The sequence below is a fragment of the Dicentrarchus labrax genome, unplaced genomic scaffold (assembly GCF_905237075.1).
Source record: "Dicentrarchus labrax unplaced genomic scaffold, dlabrax2021, whole genome shotgun sequence".
NCBI lineage: Eukaryota > Metazoa > Chordata > Actinopteri > Moronidae > Dicentrarchus > Dicentrarchus labrax.
This window is the reverse complement of record NW_026136716.1, coordinates 5,334,110-5,361,670: the sequence shown is the minus strand read 5'-3', so window position 1 is coordinate 5,361,670 and position 27,561 is coordinate 5,334,110. Positions and strand designations below refer to the sequence as shown.

General features: G+C 40.9%; 1 protein-coding gene across 2 annotated transcripts; it reads right to left on the bottom strand.

Moving 5' to 3' along the window:
- Positions 1-1,809: 1,809 nt before the first annotated feature.
- stk11ip (serine/threonine kinase 11 interacting protein) lies at positions 1,810-23,468 on the bottom strand. 2 transcript variants are annotated; one of them, XM_051427939.1, is made up of 26 exons: positions 23,300-23,468; positions 22,966-23,033; positions 22,394-22,596; positions 22,101-22,175; positions 21,876-21,971; positions 21,694-21,801; positions 21,534-21,605; positions 21,284-21,413; positions 20,757-20,860; positions 20,561-20,650; positions 19,958-19,999; positions 19,577-19,744; positions 19,412-19,493; positions 18,702-19,196; positions 18,388-18,608; positions 18,019-18,129; positions 16,841-17,078; positions 15,247-15,404; positions 14,895-15,150; positions 12,955-13,064; positions 11,474-11,571; positions 9,905-10,086; positions 6,019-6,103; positions 4,884-4,966; positions 3,559-3,785; positions 1,810-3,034 (listed from the first exon to the last, which is right to left on the bottom strand). In XM_051427939.1, the coding sequence occupies exons 2-26, from the start codon at positions 23,030-23,032 to the stop codon at positions 2,894-2,896; spliced, it is 3,642 nt and encodes a 1,213-aa protein (XP_051283899.1). In that variant the 5' UTR covers position 23,033; positions 23,300-23,468; the 3' UTR covers positions 1,810-2,893. The 2 variants fall into 2 exon arrangements, with proteins under 2 accessions (XP_051283899.1, XP_051283900.1); XM_051427940.1 differs by having other exon boundaries at positions 14,895-15,147.
- Positions 23,469-27,561: the final 4,093 nt, after the last annotated feature.

The window sequence follows — 27,561 nt, the reverse complement described above, 5'->3', positions numbered from 1 at the left end:
GGAAAATAGCCCTTTTAGCCACTTCTTTAATCCCTATTTTCCCCTAAAGAAAGAGACATAATGGCATACACATACAATGACATGAAACAAGTGTCTGAGAGTTACTTTTCCCACTTTCCCCAAGTCTGAAAACCTCATCCCCAAGACATTTAGGTAGTGATTACGCTCTTTTAGACACTTCTTTAATACACCACTCCCCTGCTCCAAAGAAAGAAAAGAAGCAATAATCTAAAGAAAAAGAGACATAATTACTGGATGGAAAATGCATTTTTTTTGTTTCAAAATGATCAACTGGGACAATAATTGATCTACTCCAACAAACCCACCCCTCTCCATCAAAGCAGCAGGTGCATTCTGTGCATTATGCTGCTTTTTCTGTTATTTTATTCTACTAAATATATTCATTGTGGACTAATGTGCCAAATGAAATCCTAAAATCGGAAGCAGAAACCGTCACCTAACCCCTTTTTTTTGTCAGATTGTAGGGGTTCAAACCTCTGGAGCAAGGCGTCGGCTCTGAGGTTGATGCTCTGCACCTGCACCTGACCTTTGACCTTCTTCTGCAAAAGTACAAAAACAGAACCAACCACAAAATATTCTGTTGTTTATTGTATGAAGAACATTAAATCCAGGCCGCACTTTCTGCGTAAACACGCTCCTTCAAGGAATTCCGGCCTTTGTCAGCCACGTGGGTACAATTGAAGGTGATCCAGGTCTCTCTGGGAAGCATGTGCGCAACACATGTACAGCACTGGTGGCTAAAGAAATATTTACACTGTGAAATTGGTTAACATACCTTTACACAGCTGAGCCCGGACTCAAGCTGAGCTTCACTTAGAGGGATAGGATTGGCATTTTGGCGTTGAATGGCAAAAAAAAAGAGAGAATGCTGTGTTACCAAAAGGCCATATTTTCGATCCAATAATCAAACATCCATGACTTCTGCAGATTTGAAGCATTCCTGCACTGTTGCTGCTTTGATCTGGAGCCATACATGATGGAGTGATTAAGCTGACCCAATAAAGTAGAAATGGCAGCTACACATGCGGTAATATCTTATTATTTCCTGATAATACTTAGTCACCTTTTTGATTACAGTCTTACAACCTGCTGGGGCAGACACCATTAGTGTCAAACATGCTTGCCAGAAAAAAAAAAAGTGACAACTGCAATTCATCGCCCACTGCTGAGCAGAGACATGAGTAAATCTTGACTAATAGCTGACACGTTTCTTCAGGTAAAATATTTCAGGTCATGCAATCTATAATTATATTATCAGACACACACACGTCAATCAGATGACAAGGAAAGTAAATAGATTAACTGTGAAAGAGGCCATAAAGAGACCCGTGCCTTCTCTCCTCTGATTTATTGGGAAATATGTAGAAACTTTAGCTGCCACATTTCAGGTAAGGCTTCCATTTCTGTGGTATGAATCATGACGGTACCAGTGGGATTATGAGTAATTTTGATGTAGATACTATGTTACATAACACCACACACACTTGTTGTTGACATGGACGACAAAGCCTTTTTCATACGGACAGAAATGATGCCTTTTGGTTGAAATGCATCCTTGTGATCGGAGGTGGAATTAGCTTGCAAAACATTTCATGTGTCCATGTTAAATTTTTTCAAACAATTACCCCTTCAAATTTGAATAATTGCTACATGAGATTAAAAACACTGTTGCCAATTTTGAAGAGACTTTCTGAAAAGAAAAAGAAATTTGCTACAGGAACAAGTGAAGTTACATCATCCCTGCTGAAAGGAAAGTTTCTTCCTGAAAAACCACACGAAACCCAGAAATGTACACATTACTTTTATATTCAATCATACACATCGTATATCAGAGGTTCTTTTCCTTTTTTATATAAAAATAAAATACTTTTTTTACATGAAGCCATAATGAAAAATGCTAACAAGGAAATATATTAAGTTATACTGGTTAATCCATATCAACAGTTCGATCTATGTACAGATGGCTACATACACAACACACATGGCTGCGGCAGTTAAACCCATATATAAACTTAACAGAAAGATTTACGTGAGATACATCAAACGATGACAGCTTTGACCCAGGTTACAAATCAACAAAGTAAACATCTGATCCCAAGCTTTAAAGACAACAACTGCCACTGTTCACCCAATTTCTGCAGATTTGCACTCCTGGTATCCTTTTCCGTTCATGTGACACACTGCAGAGACACATCATAAGACCCTAATTGGGGGGGAAGGTGTGAGGTGACCCCTGGCCTTTCAGAGCCCCCCCCCCAGCCTTATGCTGAGCATGTGATGTCACAACCCACTGAACCCTAAGATGGTGAGAAAGGACTCCGACGAGCTTAACGAGGGGGGGTGGTGGTGGTGGTGGACATATTTTAGGCTCAGCTCCTTGCATTACCCGTCTTAAAAAAATGTCCTCTCCGCAACTTAATGCTCTTTTTGTTCCCAAAATGCAAATCTGCTCCACGCTGGCTCGATGCTACAGCGCTCGAAGAAACACCATGAGACACATTAAAGTGCGTTTGAACACAAAACATGGGAGCCGCAAAAGAAACAAGGCACACTCCATTTCAGCAGCAGAAACCTTGGTATCTGGAGGGGAAAATGATGCAACTGGTGCTTTTACAGGCTTGTGGTGCCACATGAATGAGTGCAATCAATTCAAAGTTCTTTGCCTGAAAGACAATGAAAGCAGGGAGCGTAATGGGACCAGACTGAGTGCACACTGTGTAGAGAGAAAATAAAGACAAACATTTCCCAGTACCAACACTCAGATTCATGCTAATAAAACACACAGGAGCACACAAACACACACAAACACACACATATACACACACACAGTCTGGAACTTTTTTTCCGTTTTTATGCCCTCCCCCAATTCCTATTATTCTGCTTTGTCTTGCAGGCTTGTGTGCAGTTTTACTCCGAACATGGCCTCCCACTGTGCTCTGACCCAGGCCAGCAGACCCTGGAGGAGCTCTGTGCTCTCTGAGCGCACACACCACGTCTTCTCCTGTTTCACAGTCTGCAGGAGAAAACACAACATGAAGAAACTCTGATAATGAAAGCAGTAATTGCAGAGAAAACTCAACTTGACAACACGCGCTACAGACTGCAGCAGATTGGAGCAGGCTGCAGCTGAATGAGTGTTTGCATGTATAAAAACTGATATCCCATCATTAAAAATGTGCCTTTTGGTCAACATACTTAAGTTCTTAAGTTGTATTTACATACACAGCTCTCATCCTGGATTCTTTTCTTGATTAGGTTAGATTTCAGTGAAATTCTTTGCAGGGATAAGTAAACAAACTAACCCTAACCCTAATGTGTGAATGACCATGTGGGACAAATCAACACCAAACATGGCTCTCTAACTACCTGTTTACAGTTTTATTTAGGAGCTCACAGCTAAGACAAAGGCATGAGAGGAGTAATAGAGAGGGAGATAATGGGAGGACACAAAACAGCAACGGAGCCAACAGAATACCAGACTTTGTATGCAAATACTAATTTCTGCTTACAGGTTGGAAGCAGAGGCTGAGTACTCACCTCATCATAAAGCTGAATATCCATCCTGCACGGATCTGAAGGCCAAAGGTGGACCGAGCTCACGCAGCTGATTGGCAGCGTTTCTAAAATGGTGACACTCCCGCTGTTCGGTTCTTTGTTTTCATTCACTGTCAGGCTGTTGAAGCTTTTACTCCACTGGTGATCCTCTCTGAGCAGGTACAGGGTTTCCCGAGTTGCCAGGACTGTCAAGGGCGTCCAAATATCCTCTGAGAGGAAAATATGAACAGTTTCATGTTATGTAAATAGTCAAAGATGCACTGGGTGTGTGATGTTTCATGCATTTATCCTGGTTTTAAGTTAATAACTTTATTAATACATTGTCTTTACCCTTTTGGTTTATGAAGTTTTGATAAGAAATACATAAGCATTGATTTTAGCCACTGATAGTAACATTCATGGGTCACAGCTTTACTGATTTGCTGCAAAGATCAATTCAGGCATTGTATTTCAAGTCTTTAGTGGAGCCAGCGGAGGGAGAAGGCAGATCTAGGCATGCTCAAATTATGGCACTTGAAATTCCACTGACGTGTACAGCTGTGTGTAGCCTGCAGCTACCTTGGCTTTAAATGTGTCTGCTGAAGCAGAAACAGCGAGGCATCCTGTGGCACCCGGCACACGTGCAAAAACCACATGCATACCCATACAGTCGCCTGTCACTCAGTCCAGTTTAACAGATTTCTGCCTCGTTTTATGCGAAAGGTTGTTAACTTGGATCTTTGACAGGCGACTCACGTCAGCTGCTCCCCACAAATCACATCCTTTCTTCCACATTTCTTCCTGCCATTGTTTGGTTTTATCTTGAAGGAAACAAAACCATGCATCCATCTTGTTGTTATGTCTTTCCTTTAGCATTTTTTCCTGGCACTTCATTATATTTCTAGGGTTTCACAAATATTATGAGGGCTTTTATTGTGGTATTAACTTTTGGCTTTCTTCCTGCTGGTTAGAATGAATGTTTACGATGTAGCTTATTGTACGTTTTCTCCAGACTGCAAGCTAAGTGACCTAAATACAAATGAGAAAACTCTTTAGCTGCATTTATACATAAACAGCACCAGTGTTAATCCAGAAAGAAGGAGGATAGGAAGGTAGCATATGAAGTAATTAGCATTAAAAGCACTCCTCTTTGCACCTTCAGAAATCATCAAACATGACATGTTGAGTCTTGAAATTGTATCTTCCTTGCAACCATGTAGAAAATAGATGGAAGAACGCAGGCGAAAGCAGATCCCTCGACCAATATGAGAGATATTTGGCAAAGAATACATCCTAAAACCTAAAATGGGATGCAGTGGATGTATCACCTTGCAGGACAAAAGCCAGAATGTAGAAAAACTGCAGCTGGCCATCCTCCACATCTGCCTGGATGTCTTCACACACTAGAGGCCTAACAGATCAAAAGAAACAAAGAATATTACACAAATACATATTAGCACAGAAATCTCCTTTCACACCTACACGGGCTGCAGTGTGGTTGAAAGCACGGCCATTGGTTTTCATAAAGATAACACAGTGTTGTGGTGGCTGGCAGGTGCTACCCACGCTGTCTCAGATGGAAGCACTTCCACCGTCACAGTAACTGTGAAGCAAAGGGGATAATTGACATAATAAAAGCTGACAGGATCTGGATGGCGAAAACACTCCAAGTGTGTTCCGAGACTGTGGTTTGCTCCCTCGCAGCACATGAAGGGGCTGCTTTGATTTGTTTTTAGTTTTCGCTCATTGAGCTGTGGTGTCTGTTGCCAGGGGAGATTTTGAGATATTAGTGTGTGTTAGGACCTGGATACGCTAACCTACTCTTCATCATAATGCACCACGTTCATTTCCTAATCCAACAAAAGTTGGATGAAGCATGTTTGCCAGGTTGTCCAAACTGCTTCAAAAGGCGTGTACACTATGTCTGTATAATTGAAATGTTTGATTACTCACAGCTTGTTTTTCATTTTGCCCATTTTGCACTTGTTCGTGCGAAACCATTTTCTTCTCTGAAACAATATTTTTGTTGAGATAATCACATTCCTTTCCAGTGAGAACCTGGAGAAAGCTACTATCTTCTGTTTTGGGGAGAAAAACATACAAAACAAAAAGGGGGCTAGAAAAACTACTGGAGGTGACACAACATGTCATGCATGCTTCAGGGTTTTGTTGCGCAACACATGTTACACATTAAGATGTGGTTTACCAGCTAATTTAGTGGTGCAGTTTTACAAAAAGAAGTCTAAAAAAGCTGATTGTAATCAACTAAAGATGTGTCAGAAATGGGCAGTGTTAGAACGCCCTTAACTTACACCTCCCGACCACATACACAAATGTGCACAACAATGTTTAGACCACATCTCTCAGCGCATAAACAAATAAAAGATGTCTGCCGTTTCCTCACTGCATCCAATAGTCGCTTCCCTCAACAACGTAGGTGTATAGAGGTTGTTTGGGGCATACCAGAGATGGTGCTGAGGGTTGAGTCTTGTGGTAGAGATGGACTTCAACTTGCTGTCTGATTTGTGGGCCATCTCACGCACAGTTCCTGAAGAAAAAGCAACAAAAACAAAAAAGTCCTGAAAACAACTGTCTGTGAAGGTTTCCAGGTTACGGTATATCTAGAGGCCAAAGACAACTGGACTTCCTTTAGATTCTTGGAGATGTTTTCCCCCTGTTTAAAACACATAATTAGCTGATTATTTGTCTTTAAGGAACTAAAGTAAGTCCAGTTGTCTCTCACTTAGCATTTCTAATCACCAACAATATATTCATTTAATGTTTATTTAGCATTGCACAATTTGTATATTATTACTTTCAGCGATACCTGGGCAGAGGCCACTTGTGATGCTTGATAATTATCAATTTAAAGATGTCAACTTAGGTTTTGGAGAAGTTAGGTTATTTTTTCACAATGAATTTGACATTAACATACAAACAATTCATAGATTATCCATACAAAATAACGTAAATGATGTATCATGTTCAAGCAGCCCTGAAGTTGACAGCTGTGAGCTTGTTGAAACAGCTTGGAAGGTGAATAGCTGTGTGTAACTGTTCAAACACGAGATGTCAAACACATCTCAAACTCTGGCAAACTGCGGCAATGAAAGCATCAAATTATCGAGCGAGAAAAAACAACACACTTCCTCCAACTAAAGGAAAAAGTACAGTAGGCTTGAAATGTTACACCCAAATATTCATGGACAGAGGTCTGAACACAAAAGCCAAACTCAATCTGAGACTCCTTCTTCTGCTATTGTAACTTCAGTAAGAAAGCCAAAAGGTCTCTAGTTTCAGGTGTAAGATTTCGGCTCTTTAGAATCGGTGGGTGAGAAAATGTTGGGAACACAAAGCGCTGGGTCACGCTCTCATCCACGAATCGTAGCGTGTCATTGGGTGTGACAACAATACAGGGCAGAGAGGATATCTGCAGCGTGGCTTGACATTCGAGTTTGAAAAGACGGACTTCAAACGGATTTTAAAAAAAGGGACACTGAGAAGGAGGGGAGGAAAACAACATGACAGCCAAATAAACCCGTAATTATGAATATATGAGTATCACCAATGTAATTTGTCCACGTGGCTCACATGTTTCAAAAACCCTTGAGTCTTTCTATAGGTGTGGCCTAGGTGTGTGAAGGGGTAAAAGACACGGCTGTACAGCTGCCAAGGCTTTTCTCAGTTTGTTGTACTTTGTTTTAAGCTATCTGTGTGTACATTTGGCAAGCTGGAGACTGAATTAAACTAACTGGAATTCTGCTTTCATGTCGTGACGTGACCTATCTGAAACACATTTTAAGGATATATTTAACATACTGTATGCACAGTAAGAAAGGTATGAAACACCTGCCGGAAGCCACACACAAAATGTTCACTGCAATGGATATTTGAGCAGCTTTTTCTAAAAATGTGGTTGTTAAATCTTTAACTGCTGAATTGTTAACATGCTATTCATCGAACAGTGATGTTGGATCATAAAAGATAACATTCCTGGCCTGTTCTTGATCATTTCTCATGTCATGTTTTTGAATACAAAAAAATGTCAGTTTTAATCAGATTCAGTCTTTTCTCTTTGAAGGTGAAATGTTCTGTAAAAAAAGCCTCAAAATATTTTTGGACAAAATATGGCAGACGGCTCATTCGCTTTCACGAAAAATGTTACATTGGACTCAAAGTCTCACATTGTTGGCAGAACATTTTCACGTGTTAGGGAGAAATAGTGAGTGTCAGACTGACCTAAAGATTAAACAGCGTGTTAGTGTGGAGAGTTTCAGCGAGGTGCCATCCAAGATCGCAATCACAAGTAAGCAAAGGTGACGGGCCGAGCGTGTTAAGAACCGAGTTTGTAGCGGACAATCTTTGGTCGGTGCTCTGGTCTGTGTCAATGTTTCTGCTTCCTCAAAATCTTTGGCTGGCTGCACCTTCAACACCAATGCCCCTGATGATTTTCACATGAAATCAAATACAATACCACTGTTTGATATGTTGGACAGCTGACATGGGACAGTATGAAACAGGTAATCAGAATTCTGATTAAAACGGCTAAGGGGTGGCTTTAGCTCCTCAAACGCACCCATCACTCTCACCAAATCCCCTGTAACACAGTTTGAGTACAACAATGAAAACTGACAAATTCCTCTACGTGAGAGAAAACAACTGGCCAACGAAAACAGAAGATCAGTAACAGACTCTGTTTTTTTGTCTCCTTTGGCTGCAGATTCCAGAGGTCTCGTGTTATCTCTCATGTTTCAATAAAGTTGTATCAGACTCGGTTTCTTTCTGAGCTCCAGAAAACTGTCCCAGTTATAACCACATCCTCTCTCTCTCTCTCTTCCAGCTTCGTCATTCCAGTTGTGGTTTTTCGACTTTGTCCACATGATGAGAGCCAGCTTGGACGATAGACGGGGTTTGTTATGGTTAAGCTTTTCCGTACTTCTTCTGACACAATATTACAACAGCTGTTTTGGGGTTAATTTGGCATTAGGAAAAGAGAGTTTGTCAGAACAGCAACTTAGTTATCTTTGTCGTCAAGGAAGGAAATCTAAACATTTATGTGTACGTATTTGGAACTCAAGCACTGATATCTTTTTAGGATACACCTGGAAGGTTACGACAAACCATTATTCATGCTTTTAACTTGCCTGCTTTGTCTTGGACAATCTCTGTGGTCTTCCTGAAAGCAATCTGGAATCATTTTTAGCCACAAAGAATATACTAAATGAAATGTTTATGGAATTAGACGGACAGAGGACGGAAGAGAAGCTAGAGAAAGAGCGTGAGAGAATGAGAAAAGCAAAGTATGTGCATATGTTACTTAGGGTCTGCTGCTTCTAAACAATACAAATAATTATCATAATAATCACTGTTTTTACTTTATACTGATAGTTCAGGGCACTCATACCATGTTTCTTATCCTGCCTTCTTGGCCAGGTCTCTTTTCAAAGAGAGATTTCAAACTTTTAAAGATTAAGACTTTTACTGAAATGAAGAAAGTATTGCAAAAACTGTATGAAATGCTAGAAGATAATGCATGAAAGAAAAGTTTCCATGTACTTCCAAAGATATTCTTGCTTGGTTGGGTATGAGTGAAAGCTGGACAGAAACAGAGTTGTGGAAAAAGTGGCTCTCTCTAATCAGCATGTCTGTTGACTGAATTTGAAAGGTTTTTTTTTTTTTTTTTTGCTTGTAGCCTCAAATTGGTAATATGAAACAGTAATTATTGGAAAATACCTCCATACGTCACAAAATGTGGAATTATGTCTCCTAGAAATGAGCAGCAATACTCCAAACGTGCCAAGATGTTTTCCTGTTTTCTCCACACGTTTAGGGGCTGGCTATTGTCAGATTCATTTTCCATATTTTTCCAGGCCCGAGCAGGAGCCCCCCCATCTAATAAAAGGTTTTCCTCCCAGCCGTTGGTCCTTCCTTGCAGGCAAGTTAGTCTGGGCAGGATGTGCGCAGTCTGTGAGAACCCAATACCGAGGGGGACAGGGCAGAAATTTGCGTCACATAGCACACATATGGTATAGTATTAGTTTGTGAAGGGGGTAGTTTCTGTAAGAGGAACATGCTGTTCCAATACCTGCCTCAGGGGTTCAACAGTATAACTTTAAAAAAAAATAAAAAACTAAATTAGTCCACGGTTTCTTTTGTGGCATGTTCCCTCAAAGGACCCTGAGGAAAGTGCTGAAACCAGTGTAACCAGTAAGTACAGAGAGAGCTGAGGTCAGTGAGTTTCTCTCTGTGACTATATTCAGAAAATGAAACTTCCTTTTATGTGTTTTTCCATATGTTAAAGAGAAACTGTTTTCCACTTTTGCTTGTATTTGGCAGTGTTTCCTTTTACCTGTCAACAGGCCAAAGAAGCGTTTGCAGCGTAAACTGTCCCTCACGAGGAGGGTGTAGGCCACACCGCCGTCTCCAAACTCCATGTGGATGCTCTGAGAGCCTAGCCCCACCTCCAGGTAGCTTAGCTCCACGATTGGGTGGCTGTCCCGCTTCTGTAGCCAATCAGAGAGCTGGCCTGTGCTGGGAGGAAACAACGTCAGGCATCAGAAAGTGCAGAAAATGCGCCGTCACAGTTAGATGGATTAGATGGTTTACTTGATCTCTGACACTTGGAGGTGTGACTGCCAGAACAACACTTTAAAATGTGTTTGTTAAAGCCAAAGTTTACACAACACAACTCGTGGTAATAACTCATGTAAAACCTCTTTTTTTTTTTAAGGGTTGAAGATATAAGGTCAAAATAAAAGTTTCTTGCACAGTGCCGGGAACAAGAGGAGTCAGTTCCTGCGGTCTGAATCACAGTAAGTTTGCAAGAGCATTCATGGCACGGGCTCATGTCTGAGGGAAATAGATCTTGTTTTGACGAGAGAAGAAAAGCTCTTCATCTCAGTGATGGAGGAGAGAAAAAATAACAAAGGGGCGAAAAACTAGCAGGAGGAGAAACGGCTCCGCAGTCCACAGACACTGCAAGGTCAATGTGTTCTCAAGATGTGACCCAGAAACCTGGGCAGGTTATGCAATATAATCCACATCCTAAACGGAGGGTGTGGAACTACACACCCGAGTTGAAAGTCATAATTGTTAACTGCAATGTGGCGCCCTCTTTTGAATCACTGTCACACCAGCAGGATTTGATTACTCTTTTGATAAATTGGAATGTGTTGCGTCAATGTCTGACTGACTTAGCTTTAATCTTCTAAGTTATCTGTAAGAGTCCTACTTTAACTTGAGCATTCATTTAGCTCATATTCTTTTTTCTGTTTCCTTTTTGGTAGTTCACAAAACTTTTAGAAGTTGAGGTACACCAGCTCTTGGTGACACCTAGAAGTTGCTTGACATCATATTACTAACTTAACTCTGTATATGTGGCACCTATGGCACTATTATAAGATAAGATCAGATAAGATAAGATAAAATAAGATAAGATGTTCCTTTATTGATCCCCTTGGGAGAAATCTGACACAGCAGCACAGTAATAAAATTACAATAAAGAATAATACAATTCTAAGATATAATAGAAAATATAAAGACAATAATTAAACAAATATACACTATAAGCAGTAGGTATGGTGTGCAAAAATATTTAAAAAACAGGTTTTAACTAAACTGTACATGTGCAATTATTACAAGGTATAGTTTGTGCAAAGATTGCAATTCTTTTTGGCCAGGAAGAGGATCCCCATTAAGGGATTATTTGTTGAGGTGTTCCTTTTACAAATTGAGGGTCTAAGGATTATAAAGCCCACTGAGACAATTTTGTGATTTTGTGCTAAATTGAATGAAAAACTGAATATTTCTGTAGAAAACTTTTCTTTTCCTTTACAGCTAAAATTCACACATAATTAATTCCAACATGTATGATAAATGCAAAAAAATATTTTTTGTGCATTAAGTTCTCTCTACTCACTGGGTTTCTGATGTCATTTCCAAGAAATAGATTTGCTGATTTGTCACCACCAACAGAGAGGGAACCTCCCCTGGCTCCCCAAATTTGACAGCTGACATCTGACGGCACACAGAAAAAGGGACACATGACATAAAGACTGATTTTTGAAGAGCTGCTCGCACCTGTGAATATGTTGTTCTACAACTTTATTAATTCAATACTGAAGTAATAACAACCATATTCTCAGCTGACACCAGTTTTCACAAGCTCCCTAGGGGTTTAAAAATCAAACCTCTAGATCAAGGTCTTGCTTAATTTCCTCTAAAACAACAGAAGAAGAAAAAGCACAAGTGAAACAGCGAGCTGCCCCTGTTACTGGATAAATAAACAGAAATAAGATGAATGGAGCGGGACCTCCTGTTTCCAGCTGTGGTGTGCTCGGCCCTGTCAAGCTCTTTGCTCCTCATCCAGGTGTCTGACAGAGAAAGGCAATAGCCTGCTGGTTTGAAGAGCTCCCAGGATGCATTGCATATTAAAGAGGCTCAGAGAACGCTGAGTGACAGCAGGGGTCAAAAATCTAGTCAAAAAAGCTACAAAAGAAGAAGAAGAAGAAAAAAAAAAAAGATGGGGGTTGAATGGGCTCCTGGGAGAGTTACTGACTGCGTTCATCTTGGCTGACTGAGACGAAACCACAGCTCAAGTGTTGTAGGTCTTAAAGTTGTCACCACCCATTAAGCAGGAATCTTTTGGTCCTCAGATGGATATGTTAGAAGACTTTTTAAAATCGCAATCACAAAAGAAACAATAACAGCAACATAAAAACATTGTCCTGTTAAATTTGAGTGATCCATCACTGGCAAAATTCTGCTGAAACAGCGGAGTCTGGCAATAACATTTTTTCCCTGCCTTAATATTAGCTCCAGTAAAGATTTAAAGGCCCTGAAAACCCACAGTATGTTCTCAATCTGCCTCTTACTGTGAGTAAAGGAGTCCCACATGAACACATTATTTAGAAGCTTTTGGTTATTTCACATTACAGATTTGAGAATTTCGTCATTTTCTTTTTCTGGCTTTTTTGGCTTGTAAGGCGGGGCTCAATTGGACAAAGGTGAGTTCACATATTTCCATGTACCAATAAGCATCTGTGATGACAGTTATGGAGTTTATGTTGCCAACACTGCATGTTAAATATGATCCAACTACACCAACACAGTCCTGAGTCCTGAGTGTTAAACTCAACTGGCTAGCTTAGCTTAATATAAAGACTGTAAACAGGGAGAAACAGTTAGCCTGGCACTATCAGAAGGAAACTAAATCTACCTACCTGCACCCTCTAAGCCTCACTGATTAACACGCTATATCTTGTTTGTTTAATCCATGCAAAAACTCTTTTGCTCTTTCTTGCAGTCCACTGCTTGTCGCTTACGTAGTCAGGAATATTCTATGGTACAGAGAAAACACGCTTTCTTTAATATATATATATAAGCCTTACTTTTACATACCTTGAGGAAAGAGTGAAGCTCCTCTTCCTCCTCGAAGACCTCCACGTCCAGGAAAAGCTGTAGACGATGGTCCACCGCCTCATAGTCCTCAGACAATAGGTCCAAATCATCTACAGAAACATCGACAACATGTCTTTTTTGTCTACTATCTCTCAAATCACATCTTGCGTTAAACAGATAAGCCATAGTTTCCTGGCAGCAACGTGGAGACTTACATATTTATTGCCTTTTATGAAACCATAGCCAGATTTTATTGCAGCACACTGTAGCATTAGCCAACAGCCCTCACACAGAAAGGCATTTAAGAGCAATAAATCCACCAATGAACAGCAATGGAGGCTATTTGAACACTGATGAATGGTTACAGTTACTCAAAGATGACAGGGCTCGGACCTGCAGAGGCCAAAACAAACCCAACATCTTTCATTTGAAAAGAGTGCAAACAGAATTTAAAAAAAGCCTTTGAACCTTTCAGACAATGTCCTTTGCTGAGAAGAAAGGTGTATGTATCCACACAAACACACACACACACACACACACACATACACAAAGGTGGATTTGTCTACAGAGACAAAGCACGTCTTCAGAAAGAAGTAAAATAAGGCCTCAGCTCTGCAACAATGGGTGCACTGTGTCACCCAAAAAAAAAAAAGACCCTATATTCAGTGTCAGTGTTTTTAGGATGAGTATAAGCAGTCTCCAGTGTGAGACAGTGGTTTCAGAAGGACAGATTACACGGTATTGGCAGCGCAACTACAGTATTACAAAAAAAAGAAAAGATACAGAAAGCTATTATTACGACTCAGCCCTCCCTCTCTTCGGCTTTCATTCCTCTCCCATCACTTCCAGTAATGATTCCAATCTGTCTTTTTGCACATGTGGTTCATCTAAGAATGGCAGACACATGTGAGAGAAATCAGATGCTTTCACAGAGATACAGAGCGAAGGATTTCTGTGCCACACATTATCCACAAGATACAAATACTTCCCATCTCTGTTCACTTTCAATTAGGACTTAAATATATCTTTTAGGAAAGGCAAGGACACTGTCATAAACAATTTATACCACACGACACAGTTGATGTGTTTTACAATGACCATATGAACTGTACAATTTAAATCAAGTAATAAGATTCCATTTATATTTTACTGCTGTTTGGGTTTTCCTCCAACAAACCTCTGCCCTGCCAACATCACAATGTTATTATGGAAGTAAAAAGTGTATGGCTAGACAAAATGTGTCTTTTTACTCTAATCCATTAACTGTTTCAGTTGTTCGTACAAGCTTCTTAAATGTGAAGATACATGAATGTAAATTAAAACATTTTGTTTTTTGGACTTTTGGTAAATTTTGAAGACGTCACGACATGTTTTATATCAAACCAGTGGTTACCGACTGGTGCAGTTCAAAAGAGGACCATGGGTCCATTCTGAGTGGGTCTCAAATGGTTCAACTTTGTCCCACTTTGTCAAATTTAGCACTTTTATTTTGAAGTACCACATCCCACTTCCTAGGAAAAATAACTTCTTTTTATATCATTTTCAGCAGTTTTATTAATCAGGACTATTTATGCTGTAAAAATAATTTAAATGTTTTAATGCTGGTTTTATTTACACTCTCTTGCAGCAATAATTATTTTACTTTTCATTTTGAGACAGGGAGGCACAGTAGTTGCCAAAGGCTTTTTTTAATATGGATATTAATTATTGGTTGCAGCCCTTAGCGGCCAGTTTCTGCAGGATTCACCAAGTTTAATCTTGACTTTGTAATACCACAGAGAATGCAATTTAATACCTGTTTCATTTTTGTCAATTCAACTGAAGACTTTTTTATACCTTGGACAGCCATTTTCGTTTCTGAGAAAACAAATTGATGCTTTTTGAGACTTTTCACCTGCAAATACCCTGAAAAAAAAAATGTTGACACAGTAAAAACTCACCATTCGGGGTGGATCTTCCTGCAGGTTGGGCTTGGACTTCAGGTGGCGTAGCACCTGTAGCGGTGTAGTGGTAGCTTCCAGCCAGATCCTCTTTACTTTGGCAGTCTGTGTTGTAGGAGAGGCTGGAGGTGTCAGCTTGCTCTTCCCCGATGAAGAAAGAGCTTCCCTGGGCAGTAATGAAGGTGGGATCTTCTGTAGTATTGGAAGCTTTGAGGATAGGACTACTGCTAATACTGGCATCTGTGTAATCATCCTGCTGTGATAAAGATGACACAACAACATGATGTGATTTAACTTACAGGGAAAGAGGGAAAACAGACAGAGTAGAAAGTGTTTTATAGTTTAGAAAGACCTTATTGGCACTACGAGTGCTTGGGGTTATATCGAGATGATCGTCCTCACTCTCCGGCCTTGATGAGTGACGGATGGGCGTACTGCTGTAGGGAGTTGACTGGCCAGCCAGCTGGACCACATGATCGCTACCACAATCTGGACAAATATGACTATTTCCTGAAAAAAAAAGAGAAATATATACAGGAAGTTGCTTCCAAAAAGCAACACAATGGTCATCGTGAAAACATCTCAATCGTAGACGTTGAAAAACGGTGTGGTAACCAATATTGTCATTCATCAAGTAGTTTTTTATTTAAAAATAAAATATTTATGTAAATCTTAATCCTATTACTTATATTTATATACTGTATACCTATTACACAGCATTAGTATACGGTTGCATTTTAAAAGTATATCATGTGTCAATTCAAGAACATGGAAGAAACAGCTTTTTGTATCTGCAGGGCTTGTATTTCTGCCACAGGCAAACAAGCGTCTAAGTTCAGACACGTGCGACTGAAAAGGTATGTAAAGCAGACTAAGCACACTAACAAAAGACCACTGCTCCAAGAAATCCACAAAACATCTGTTGAACAAAGCCTGTGCGTAGTCTGTGCGTGCCGGAGCAGGTCTTAATGTCAGGTTTGGTCAAAGGGCTGGGAGGTGGCTGCTGGAGCCAATGCTGTTGATTATAGAGGTGGGAACTCAGCGGAGCGGGCCGCTTAGCAATAAAAGAGAAGAGATAACTCCTGGGATGCTTGTCTCGAGCCCACCTGAAACCAAAATTTGTTTTGGGAAAAAATGGGAGCCTACAATGGGAGCCTGACAGCCGAGGAGGAGTCATGAAGTGCTTTGACTTCAAATATAACTTTTTTTTGCATGAATGTGGCGACATGGCAAGTGAAATGTGTGACCTTCTCTTCTGCGTAATCTTTAATTTTTGAACAGACCTGCTGACACTGATTAAATGAGTGTGAAAGTGCTAGTTTTAGTGGAAAAAGGACATTTTTTCTTTAGGGTATAAGCCTGAGCATGACTCATCTGAAACTGTGCGTGACTCAGTGTGAGGGAGGAATCAGAATCAAGGCTTTGGTGCGTGGGATTCTTTCACATCTAGAGATGACAGATATAAGCTTAAGTAAAACATCCCGTTGCTTAGGCACCGTTTCACCTATGAGTTGGCGTTTGTACATATTGTCAGTGATTTTGAATTTGACCTCTTTTTCCATCCCTGCTTCACTCTAAACATTAACAAGTGTATTTGTTGTTTTGTTTTTTTTGCCTGCGTTTTATTTGTGCATGTTAATTGTCTTGTTGTTGCGGTTTGTTCCTCTTGTTCCCTTTAATTTTTAGGGCGCTTGTAACATCTTGGCAGGGTCTACAGATGGAAATGGGATTTTCTGCCGATAAAATTTGTGCCAAATAAACATACAAAATTAAAACAAAGAGAGGAAATGAAAAACTGCAAGCAGCTTTTGCAAATGTGAAATGAACTCAACAACAGTAGTATTTAAAAGACCACAATAGCAATGGAAAAAGCTGTGGTAAATTATAAAAGCAAAAGTCTTGTTGCTTCAAGGCCACTGTAAATTTAATCTTTTCATCACACTAACCTTTGCTGTCATCATCACACTCTCTCAGCTCCTCTTCATCTTGTTCTTCCTCCCCTTCTGGTAGCATTGCAGCCCCTCTCCTCCGCGCTCTCCCCTCTGCCTCCTCCCCACCGCCCTCTCCCTTAAGCGTGAACTCTGACCCGCAGCGAAGGCACTGCAGGCGAACGCAACTGGTGCAGAACTCGGAGTCACGCCGCTGGTTCTCTTCAGCCACATGTGACAGCACGTCAGTCAGAGCCTAGTCAGCCAAAAAAAAAAAAGGTCATGTTTTTACATTGTGATAGTGTTTGTTGACACTGTTAGCAATATTTAAAAAAAGTCGATTTATGATCAACGAAAGTGAGCAACCACACGGAATACACTATTTTCTGGGCAATCTCATCAGCTGAGAAAAGTTGTCAACTAGCTGATCTGAAGCTTCCCCTCTTCCTCACTGATGTTTTGGTCACAGAAAGCACTTTGCAGCTGTAAACTAGCAACTACAGGAGCTACATCGAGCTACTCAAAGGGACAAAACTCAGTAGAGCTCAAGGACAATTTGAAGGGGTGTATCATAGCTGGCACTGTAGGAGAAAATGTTTGAGTGGTTCTGTAAACAGTAGGACAATCTGTCTTATGCCACCAGCAGCTATGAAAGAGTTAAAGGTGTTGGGGTTTTATACTTGTTACTTCAGCTGGGTGTCTGTTTATAAAAACACAATTCTTAATTTTCTGACTGCTCACCACAAGTCTGACAAAAAAAACATCACATACTGGAATTGGTGTTGGCTCTGTGTGTTACAATTATATCTGGCAAAAGAGTTGATGTTGCACAATGTGACCAAAGTTATAAACATGGTAGTAAACATGGTACAGAGTGTGCTGCTGGATGCTGACGTCACATTTGAAAAACAAAGGTAACAGTTTGAGTAGAGGACAGCCTGTGAGCATGACCAGACTGGTACAGGGCGTCCAAGGAGTGAGTGGGTGGGTGTACTGATTTACGTGTGTGAGCCTAGTACATCTTGCATGTGAGTTTTAAAGTGTCTTCTTCTTCTTCTTCTTTATCTTTATCTTACAAGATACAAGTTTTCTAATATTTCCTCTGAAAGGAATCAAATATTCCCTGGACAACAGGACTCAAGAGAGTGTGTGTATGAATTTCTGTGTGCTTGTTTATTATTATTATTATTATTAACCTGCAGTGCCTGCTGTGGATCATCATCAAGCAGCACGTAGCATCTCCTCCTTTTCTCCCTGCTGATGTAGTCAAACTGAAGCTCGACCGCTGGAAGCATCTCTTCTGTCTCCTGAGAGAAAGAAAGAAAGTCTTTGGAACAATGTGTCCTTTAACTTACGCCTTCATGCCCTATGACTGAAATATCACAATATTAATGCAGTGAACTGCGTTTAACCGTATTTGTGTTAAAACAGACAAATGATTAAATGTTTAGGATTATTTTATCTACCTCTTTATATTCTTTTTTTTTAATACAGTAATGCAAAAACCTCACAAATCATTTCCCATCCTTCCATCTATTTCTCCATTCCTCCCTTCCTCCTCTCACCCCTCGGGTCCAGGCAGCCACTGTGGTCTCCACCCGAGCCAGGCTGCCGAGCTCCAGGCGGCATCTCTCCTGGCCGCGCTGCATGTCCACCTCCAGCACCAGGCCCTGTTTGATGCACAGGAACACCTCCTTCCTCCTCCTCCTCCTCTCCCCCTGGTCCTCGCCGTCTTCTTCCTCTTTGTCGGATAAGACACCCACAAGTAGGGGGTGACACAGGTCCACTAAGAAGGAAAAAAAAGAGAAAAGAAAGGACATCAGAAAAGCAAATATAGGAGTAATGATTGTGTTATTGTACAGGATTTTCACTACCCTACCTCCCAGATCCTCCTCCTCTTCTTCCTCCTTGGTGTCTATGCTCTCCACTCTAGCCGACCTCTGGGACTCCGGACTCGGCCCAGGTGAGCTCACCTCTCCATGGCTTGCCACCGGGCCATCCTCCAAGGTTGACTCTGTGAATTGAGAACTGTGACCGAGCCACTGTACAGTAGACTCTGTTTCCTGGTCCTTATCCAGGTTGGACGTCTCCAACATGGGCTCTGATGAGAGGAGTGGCGGGGGGAGGACCTCTGGGACTTCCAGGGATGGCGGAGACGGCTGATGCCCAGGGCTGGCGGATGGACGCAGTGTGGTGCTGTGGCCGTTGGAGAGGGGCGGGTGGTGAGGAATTGGCTGGTTGGTGTTGATGGCAGTGGTGATGTTAGAGGGAGAAGCTCCATCTAGATGATGCTGGTACCTCAGCCAGTCCTCACCAAGCTGCTCTCTAAAGCTGGACATGCGCTCAATCTCGTGCTGGTGGGGAAGGACAATGCCTGGTGGAGAAAAAACATTTATGTTTTAGATTTCTATTTAGCTGAATAAGCTTTAATCTTGGTCATTAACATTACAAACAGGTAGTTGTTAAAACTAGAGGCAACACAGTGAGCTGCTGTACTAAAAGTCAGGGAGAAAAGGGGGTGAATTTAAATATTTGCTATGATATTATAAATGTAGAATCACATTGGACGAGCACGAGTTTAAAACCCACCCTGTGTGGAGGAAATGAGCCTGGGCTCGTAATCTGTATCACTGGGCTCGGATATGCTGGCCCGCCGCACTTTCACCTTACTCTGAAACACAAAATTGTTTAAAAAAATATGTCACAGGACAGAGAAAGATTAAATAAAAACAATTTCAAACTTAGCTTTCTTACTCTGGATTTCTTCTTCCGAATGTGTGAGACTCCCACTTCTGCAACTGACACGCTGTCACTAAGCTCCCCAGCACCGCTGGACACTTCCTGGTTGCTCCGTTCTGGTGGCATGACAACTGGATGAGAAGTCTGTACCTGGATGATCAGCTGGCCTGGTTTTGGCAAAACCTGCAGAAGAGAGTGGTCCAATATTAGTCTACTATTAACTCAGAAAAAAAACAAAAAGAGAAAGTATGATTTATGTGTTATCACTGTACTGCATCTCTCTGTAACATACTATACATGTATAAATAAATGGGTATTATACCTCAAAAACATGCAATTGAACATAATTTACTCTAAAAAAGGTCTGTCAAATGCAATACCTAAGAAAAAACTTACTGATAACTCAGACGAGGACAGTGGGGTGCCATCAAGTTTGAGCTGGAAAGAAACAAGAAAAAAGGAACATTGGTCACATTGTTCTCAATCGAATTCTCCAGTAGTCATCATCAGTAACGGCCTGTTGATGATTTTCAACCCAATATGACAGAAGATCAGCAGCCAGTGGGAGCCTGCAGTGCAGCCGGTCATGTAGAAACACCTTGTAGTTAACACATGGTAGACAGGAAGCTGTTTTTGAGCTGTTCTCTATGTGTAAAGAGGCTTTCAGATAAATCAAGACATACAGCGTAATGCCTTTGTTGATACAAAGCAGATAAGTCAACAGCTGCTATTACTGTCTGTGAGAGTATATTTTAAGATCTCAGCCTACCCCAAATCCCAAATATAACTTTTTTTCCATTTTAATTAAATTTTTTTGCTTTTTTTCTGCTTCTGTCTTCAGCTGCTGTTTTGTAATACAGCTGCTAACATGCCATTGATGCTGCTGCCTTGATGTCTAAAACAAATGTCCTTACAGGAAACTTTTATACTGATCATCTTTTTAATGCTTCTGCAAGTTTTATAAAATGGTGCACAATTCTAGCTATAATTATTACTCACTCTAAGGTTTGCAGCCTTTGGGGAGAGATGTCGGACGGTGCAATTGCGGTGGGTTTTCTTGAAGTACAGGGGGTTCCCCTCCAAGTTCAGCTAAAAGAGGATGGAGCGTTTTACAGTGTGTTGTCTCACATAAACCTAAAGAAAATAAACATATCCACTTAATGATATACTGGAGCCTTCGTGCGTGCTTCCTTACTGTGTTGAGGCAGTGCAGCAGGGAGAGAGGAGCCAGCTGGGAGTGCTCCAGCAGGAGGTTGTAGGCCAGGTCTAAGTGCTGGAGTGACGACAACTGCTCAACACCTGTTTGAAAGGAAAAGACTCTCAGAGATTATATCAAGAACATAGAGCATAAACAATGCACACACTCCAATGCATGTACAGTTCATGGAAGAAAAGAGCAGCTCAAATATTTAATTATCATGCTATTCTCCTCTCTCATCCAAACAGACATAATAATAAGGTGTAAGGTTATCTAATGCTTCACTGTGTGACAATAAACAATATCCAAGACAAACAGAAGGACTTCCAAAACAGTGGAAAGTTGGGGTCCCTGTCAGAGAAAGTCTACTGACTCATAACAGCTTTGAGTTTGTGTATCTTCTTTATTAGTTTTCATTGGCCCACTCCTCCCTAAGCTCTGTGAGTGGATTTACTGACTACTTTCTCTTATTGTCTGTGTTTAAAAGGAAAAGAACAAGACTGCCAGTGTCAGTATGGCTTTACCGTTTATAGTCTCCAGTTCATTATTTCTGAGGTTGAGTGTGAGGAGTTTGGCCCTGGCACTCAGGCCCAGCGTTGGCGCCCTCTGCAGGCAGTTGTAGCCCAGGTTCAAGTGCTCCAGTTCACTCAAGGGCTGGGAAACAGCAATGAGGACAAAAGACAAAGACAGAAGCAGAACAACGGGTCACAAGCCTGAAAAGATGAAAATGTATTTTCTAAAACAGTGTTTGATTAGAATTAAACAAACAGAAACCTTTAGAAATTCAGCACACTCCCGAATCTTGTTATGGCTTAAATCTAAAGACTTCAGGACGTTCAGTAAACTCTACAAAAGAAAGAGAAGAGAAGGTTGAAGGCAGATTACAGCAGCTAATAAATCAGTAATGATGCATCTGTTTGTGTCTTTGTCTCACTAGTGACTGGTCAAGGCAGACAATGGAGTTGTAGCTGAAGTTGAGGGTGTGCAGTTCCAGCCAAGGCAGTGCAGAGCTCAGATCCCCTCCACACAAGGAAAGCAGCTCCTAAAAAGACATATATCACTCTGAGCCTCTGACTCTCTTTAAGTACACTAAGTGACACTGGAAAAGAAGAGTACCTCCAGGGAACTGAGGCTCTTTGAACACGTGAAGACCTCCAACTGGGAGTAAATCCCTCTGAGTCCCTCTAGACAGTGTGGAGGGATTCGCTTCAGCTGGTATGGAGGAGAGGTAAAAAAAAAACATGTGAAAATGTTTCAGGACAGATGTGGGTAAGGAAATGGAATAGAAGAGATTAAGTAAAGAAAATGAAGGAATGAATGTAGACAGGGTTCATACTCTACCTCCAAACCCTTCAAAGACTTGAACGGGAAGATTTTCACCACAGACTGAAGTCTGTTCCCTGGTGGGTTGATGAGCTGTGTTAAAAGAAAATAATACACACAACCTTTTTAGAATGATGGCTCAGGATATGATAACTCCTGTGGAAGTAAAAACACCACAGAGAATGCTTGATCAAACTCTGGGGGTCCTGGCACCAAAGGGAGGCCTACTAAACCTAACAATAACTTCAAAGACTTTTTAAAAAAAGCACAACTTGAGACCACCTGACCAACCTTTAGTGGTCCTTGCTCACCTTGAGGGAGATGGTCTTCTGCAGGACGTCAAACAGGAACTGCAGCTGTAGCAGGGAAGCAGTGTCGGCAGGGTGGGACGGCAGTGCGAGGAACCCGTGCTGCTGGCTCCTGGACAGCAAGTACTGCTCAAACAGCCTGGTGAGCTGCTGCAAGCTGGCCGCCGACAAGGTCAGCGTACTGCTGCCATCCAGCACCAAGTCTCCTGGAGGTTGGGAGAGACGAAAAGAACCCAGTAACCGATTTCACACAGCAAATTAAGCTTACATTTCTTTGTCAAATGCGATGATAATAGACAAACATTGTGGCTCTAATAAACTGCTGATAGTGTGCAGGAATTCGACTTTTTTTTTCAAATGAACTGCAAGATCAGAGATCAGCAAAGCTCAGACTGACACAATAATAGCTGCTCTTTCCAATATCAAGCTGTCTGTCGCTCACATTGTCCAACTAAATGTCAGTGTGAGTTAACACACCCACAGAAACCGAGCAGCCCTGCTGTTGCTTTTGCTTGAACTGTGCACCCTTTCTAACCCCAAACGACCTTTTACTATTTAACCCCACTTCACTGTACCATCATTGCGGAGAAGTGTGGCCAAGCTGTGTACGAGGGAGGACTGGCCACTGGTCGACACAGCCATCCTGAAACAAAACAAGGTGTAACGTTAGCACAATACAGCAACAGGAAAGAAACACTACTACTTCTCCCACCTTCTCTTGAGCAGCTGATATACAGCAGTTATATCATAGTTCATCGTGTTATTATGCATTTACAGACACGCTGGCTGACATTAAGCATTTTTAAACTCTCCAGCTGCTGCAGCCGGCTAACGTTAGCTCAGCTACGGGGAACTAAGCTGACCAATTTCCTGGAAAGCGAAGCTACAAACGACTTAACGTGACCTTACCTGTGCGGTGACAGCCAGATAAACGCAGAGCTAACATAAAGTTTAACCACGAGGTCCGTGCTGAAATGTGCTCATTGTTTTATAGACGAAGGAAAAGAAACACGACGTTTTCAGTGGTTGTTTGTTGTTTTCATAGTGCAATGCACAGTGATGTTGACATTTTTTTTTTTTTTTTGTCACATGACCGAACTGCGTTAAAGCCTCTACGGTGGCCGCGGTGTACCAAAAAGGAAAGTTTTTCAAAATAAGTCGCAACCTCGTCTCTTTCCCTACTGTTAATGTCAAATTAAAGGACGCAATTAGAGTGTTTAATAGTTTAAGTGTTTCCTATAATTATAGCTTCGTTATCCTCAAAAAGTAGAAACAAACCAAGAAAAAAATGACATTTTAAATGCCGTCTCGTATTAGAAAACGTATTATAACATGATGATGCTATGATATTTACATGAAATCCCAACCTTAAGCATGGGCTTAATCTTTAAACTCACACTAAATAAGTATATTACTGTGGGTTTGATGCTATTGCTCTTAACTAATTCCTACAGATAGCCACTGGGAGGCGCACTCTAGCAAGGATCCCAGACTTCACAACACATAGGCCTAAACATATGATGACATGAGTGCAAATGACAGCCTCAAATTGAGTCCTCACTACATACAGCAAAGACACTAAGCCCATCCAACCACTCATACCTCAGACAGCTAACAGCTGCACCGTGCATGAGTGGTTAAGATGATATTATTTTGTTTTATTTTTTGCAGCCTTATGCCAACATTAGGTCCATGTTTCAGCCTAAAGTCAGACACAGACAACAGAAGCCAATACTCGAGCTTTTTGTGCTTCCCTGCTTTTAAGACCCAAGCAATAAGGCACAGGCTTTATTTGGGAATAAAGCAAATTAAAACAGTCTGAATTCAATTTGTGCTGCAGTATTCATTTTTTTGCTAGTATGCAAAATGTTTCATGTAAGCGACATAGTGAGAGAGATAATTGTGTGACCTGAAATGCCTATTGGATGCTATTGCTTAGAGCTTCTGTCATAGGAAAAACAGTAGGCCTATGTCAGTGTGTATAGTGAGCTGACATCGGCATATAACCAGGCTGAGAGCTTCAACTGGACTCTCACACTGTAGACCCATTAACTGAACGCATCAGGAGAGCGGTTTTCAGCAGGTCTTTATTTTGTTTCATTGGGGAATACGTAACGCTGTGGCTCCATAACAGATACTCCACAAAGATTTGCATGACCAAATAAAGCAAGAACTTTCCTAATTTGCACATGCATCACTTGTTGCTAGGCAGCAAACAAACACACTGACACTTGGGCCACACACACACACACACACACACACACACACACACACAGACACACATCAGCATTTTTCCATTTGGGGCATGTGATGTGAACATTTCCGTGTAAGGATTTATGTACTGTAATTTGGTAAACATTTCCATTCAGGGAGATGTTGCATGTTGCACCAGTTGGTTAACTGCATGAAAGCTTTTTAAAAAAAAAATTTTTTTACCCATATGAACTCTTTCTAATGCATTCACATAAAAACGCTTTGCGACCCAATTTCCAATGACATTTATAGTTTAGGACTTATATACACAATCCAGCTGTTTAGTTTGACCTGTATAACATCATTTTGTACAGATCACTCTAATCAGATGATAAATTACTTTTCCAACCCCCTACTTATTGCCTCTACTTATCTAATCAGTAGTCCAAGCAAAGGGAGCCTTAATTAAGTACACTCAAAGCCAAACACTAAACAGTGCACTCAATGGTGGTCTCGCAAGGGGGATGGGGTAGGGCGGATAGATCGGCCATCCCTGCTGCCCCAATTCTTTTCTTAAAAAGCAGCAAACGTGCCTTCTTGGATGCCCCATATGATAGATGAAACACCATAGAGGAAACACAGGTTGGTTCCAAGCTGGTACAAGAAGAAGAGCTAATTTGGTGGAAAAGGAAAAGTGTGCTTCACTATCAAGGTCTGAAAAATGACCTTGAGGATGTCTTTAGGGATCTGTCTCAGTTGATAAGAACCCAGTATAGAGCCACAATTACAGTAACACTATACATTGTTTTATTTGCTTTTGGAATATTTTTGGATTTAGAGACAGTCGTTTTTGAAATTGTTGCCTTTGGTTTCACAAGACAAATTAAAGTGTGTTTAAAGTGAGACACTACAGTCTTTGTAACTTTCATACTTCCAGAAACCCCGCTGTAAGGCCTAGAAGCTCAAAATCAGGCTGGATGAAGTGTGGCGTTACAAACACTAATTGCCTATAGTTCGAATTGATTAGAATAAAAAAAATTGCCTCATTCAGAAAGGTTATTTTGTTTTGGACCAAAGTGGAATTTATGGACATTTTCAGTTCGAGATTTTGGTGTTTAATATAAATATATATTAAAGATTCATGCGATATATGAGTTGTAATTGGCTTACACTTTATCTTATCTTTACTTTAAAAGCCCATATTTAATATTTATAAGCAACATTTAGACATTTTATAGCCCACTGTAGTTGTAAACAGATATTAAGTGTTGTCAAGTATAACTCACCATATGAAGCATCTTTAACTGCTGTACGAACAGATAATGAATGCTTGACAACATAGTTGTAATCATATATGAAAATATTTCTTCATGAGTTTCGAATACAGTTTTAAAACCATCTGAATTATCTGTCATTATATACAATGTCATTAAGAATGAATAATTGTTGACAAATACATAAACACTTAAAACTGTCCAGTGTGTTGCTGTATAAAGCATGAATTAGGTGGTTATATACTGCTTATAAATGCTGAAGAGGGGGATGAAATAAAGTGTTGTGATGTGGTTAAAAGGACGGGCAGAGTTTCGGGGACTTGCTGTACTGTAATTAAGAAGATGACCTCTTGCTTACAAACCTCTCTCTGTATACTCGCTGAGGCACATGTACTGTATGTGTCCTCGGCCCATCAGTGATCCCATACCTTCCTCTATCAATGTGGAGTTTATCCAGAGTTTGTGTTTGCTTAACAGTTCCATGAGGAGGAATTTAAGTAACTGACCTTGGTGGGGATTACTTTGCACACATGGGCAGATACTGCGGCCTGTTAGGCCTATTAGCTGGTGGCCATCCCGCTGCTTTTCCATCCATGGTTTCATAAAATGACATATGAGGTTCTATGTGCAAACAGCCCTCTGGGCATCCTCCTGACTCACACCCCCTGAGATGCAAGACAGCTTCAAATGTGCCCTTTCTCCCTCCCCACGCCCTCACGTCGAGCTAGGATGCCGAGCGTGAATAGGGCCAAATAGTATTAAATCAGGGGGCACCCACAAAACAAAATAATCTGCATTTATATCTGTGGAGTAAGGTTACACACGCCACTTCTATTTCTGGGCTCTTGGATAAACACCGATTAGTCTACCGCACTGGACAGGGTTAATAGGAGCTTGTTCGGTGGGCAAGCACGACACCTCAAGGCTTGGCCTCACCGATCGATAGGAAACATTGCTGTATATGTGCACAGTAGCATTACTGTACACAGGCATATAAGTTGGTAGCAGCTGGCGAGTTTTAATTGAGTGTCAATGGACATGTCTGCCACGGTGGGGAGGTCTTTCCATGTAAGGAATGCTCTGCACATAGTCCTTTTGTTTGTTTGTTTATTTATTTATGCAGTCTGGGAGTTGGGGCAGACTGTGCTGATTGAAACAAACATGCCACACAGTATGTATATGAATCTTCCAGCCAGGAAGCTATAATTTACTGCCTTGTTTTTGATACTGGAGTTCAAGCTTCACATCTACGTCTGTGTTATAAATTCTGTTTTACAATCAGGGCAACAGTTTTATTTATTAATTGCCAGGAAGAGGTCGGAGGTCAGGGGGTCATGCTCTACCAGAGAAAAGCAGGTCGCCTAGAGGGGAATTAAAAGATGCTGATAGGGACACTTGTCTTCTTTTGAGTTATCTTGCAATAACAATCATAAAAAATAAACATGGAATAATGAATGAGGACAAGAAAGACAGTATTTGTTCAAGGTGATAAATGATGTGACTGTCCCTTTAGGAGGAAAATCTGAACGCCTGTGCTGAGATTTAATTTAATATATTTAACATATACTAGGATACGTCTAAAAATGGTCGTCTGACATGAATTGGTGATTTGTGCAAAGGGAGTAAATACATCCATCTTTGAAAGCATCATTAGCAGAAAAGGCTCGGAACAGCTGTTCTAACAAGAGGGGCTAGCCAGATGTA

What these genes read in the sequence shown, in the direction of transcription:
- stk11ip (XM_051427939.1), bottom strand. Translation starts at nt 23,032, where the DNA reads ATGGCTGTGTCGACCAGTGGCCAGTCCTCCCTCGTACACAGCTTGGCC. An exon ending in TGCTGCACTGCCTCAACACA is followed by an intron (nt 20,651 to 20,756) that starts GTAAGGAAGCAC and finishes ATCCTCTTTTAG; the next exon opens with CTGAACTTGGAGGGGAACCC. An exon ending in GCTCATTTCCTCCACACAGG is followed by an intron (nt 19,197 to 19,411) that starts GTGGGTTTTAAA and finishes TTTCTCCACCAG; the next exon opens with GCATTGTCCTTCCCCACCAG.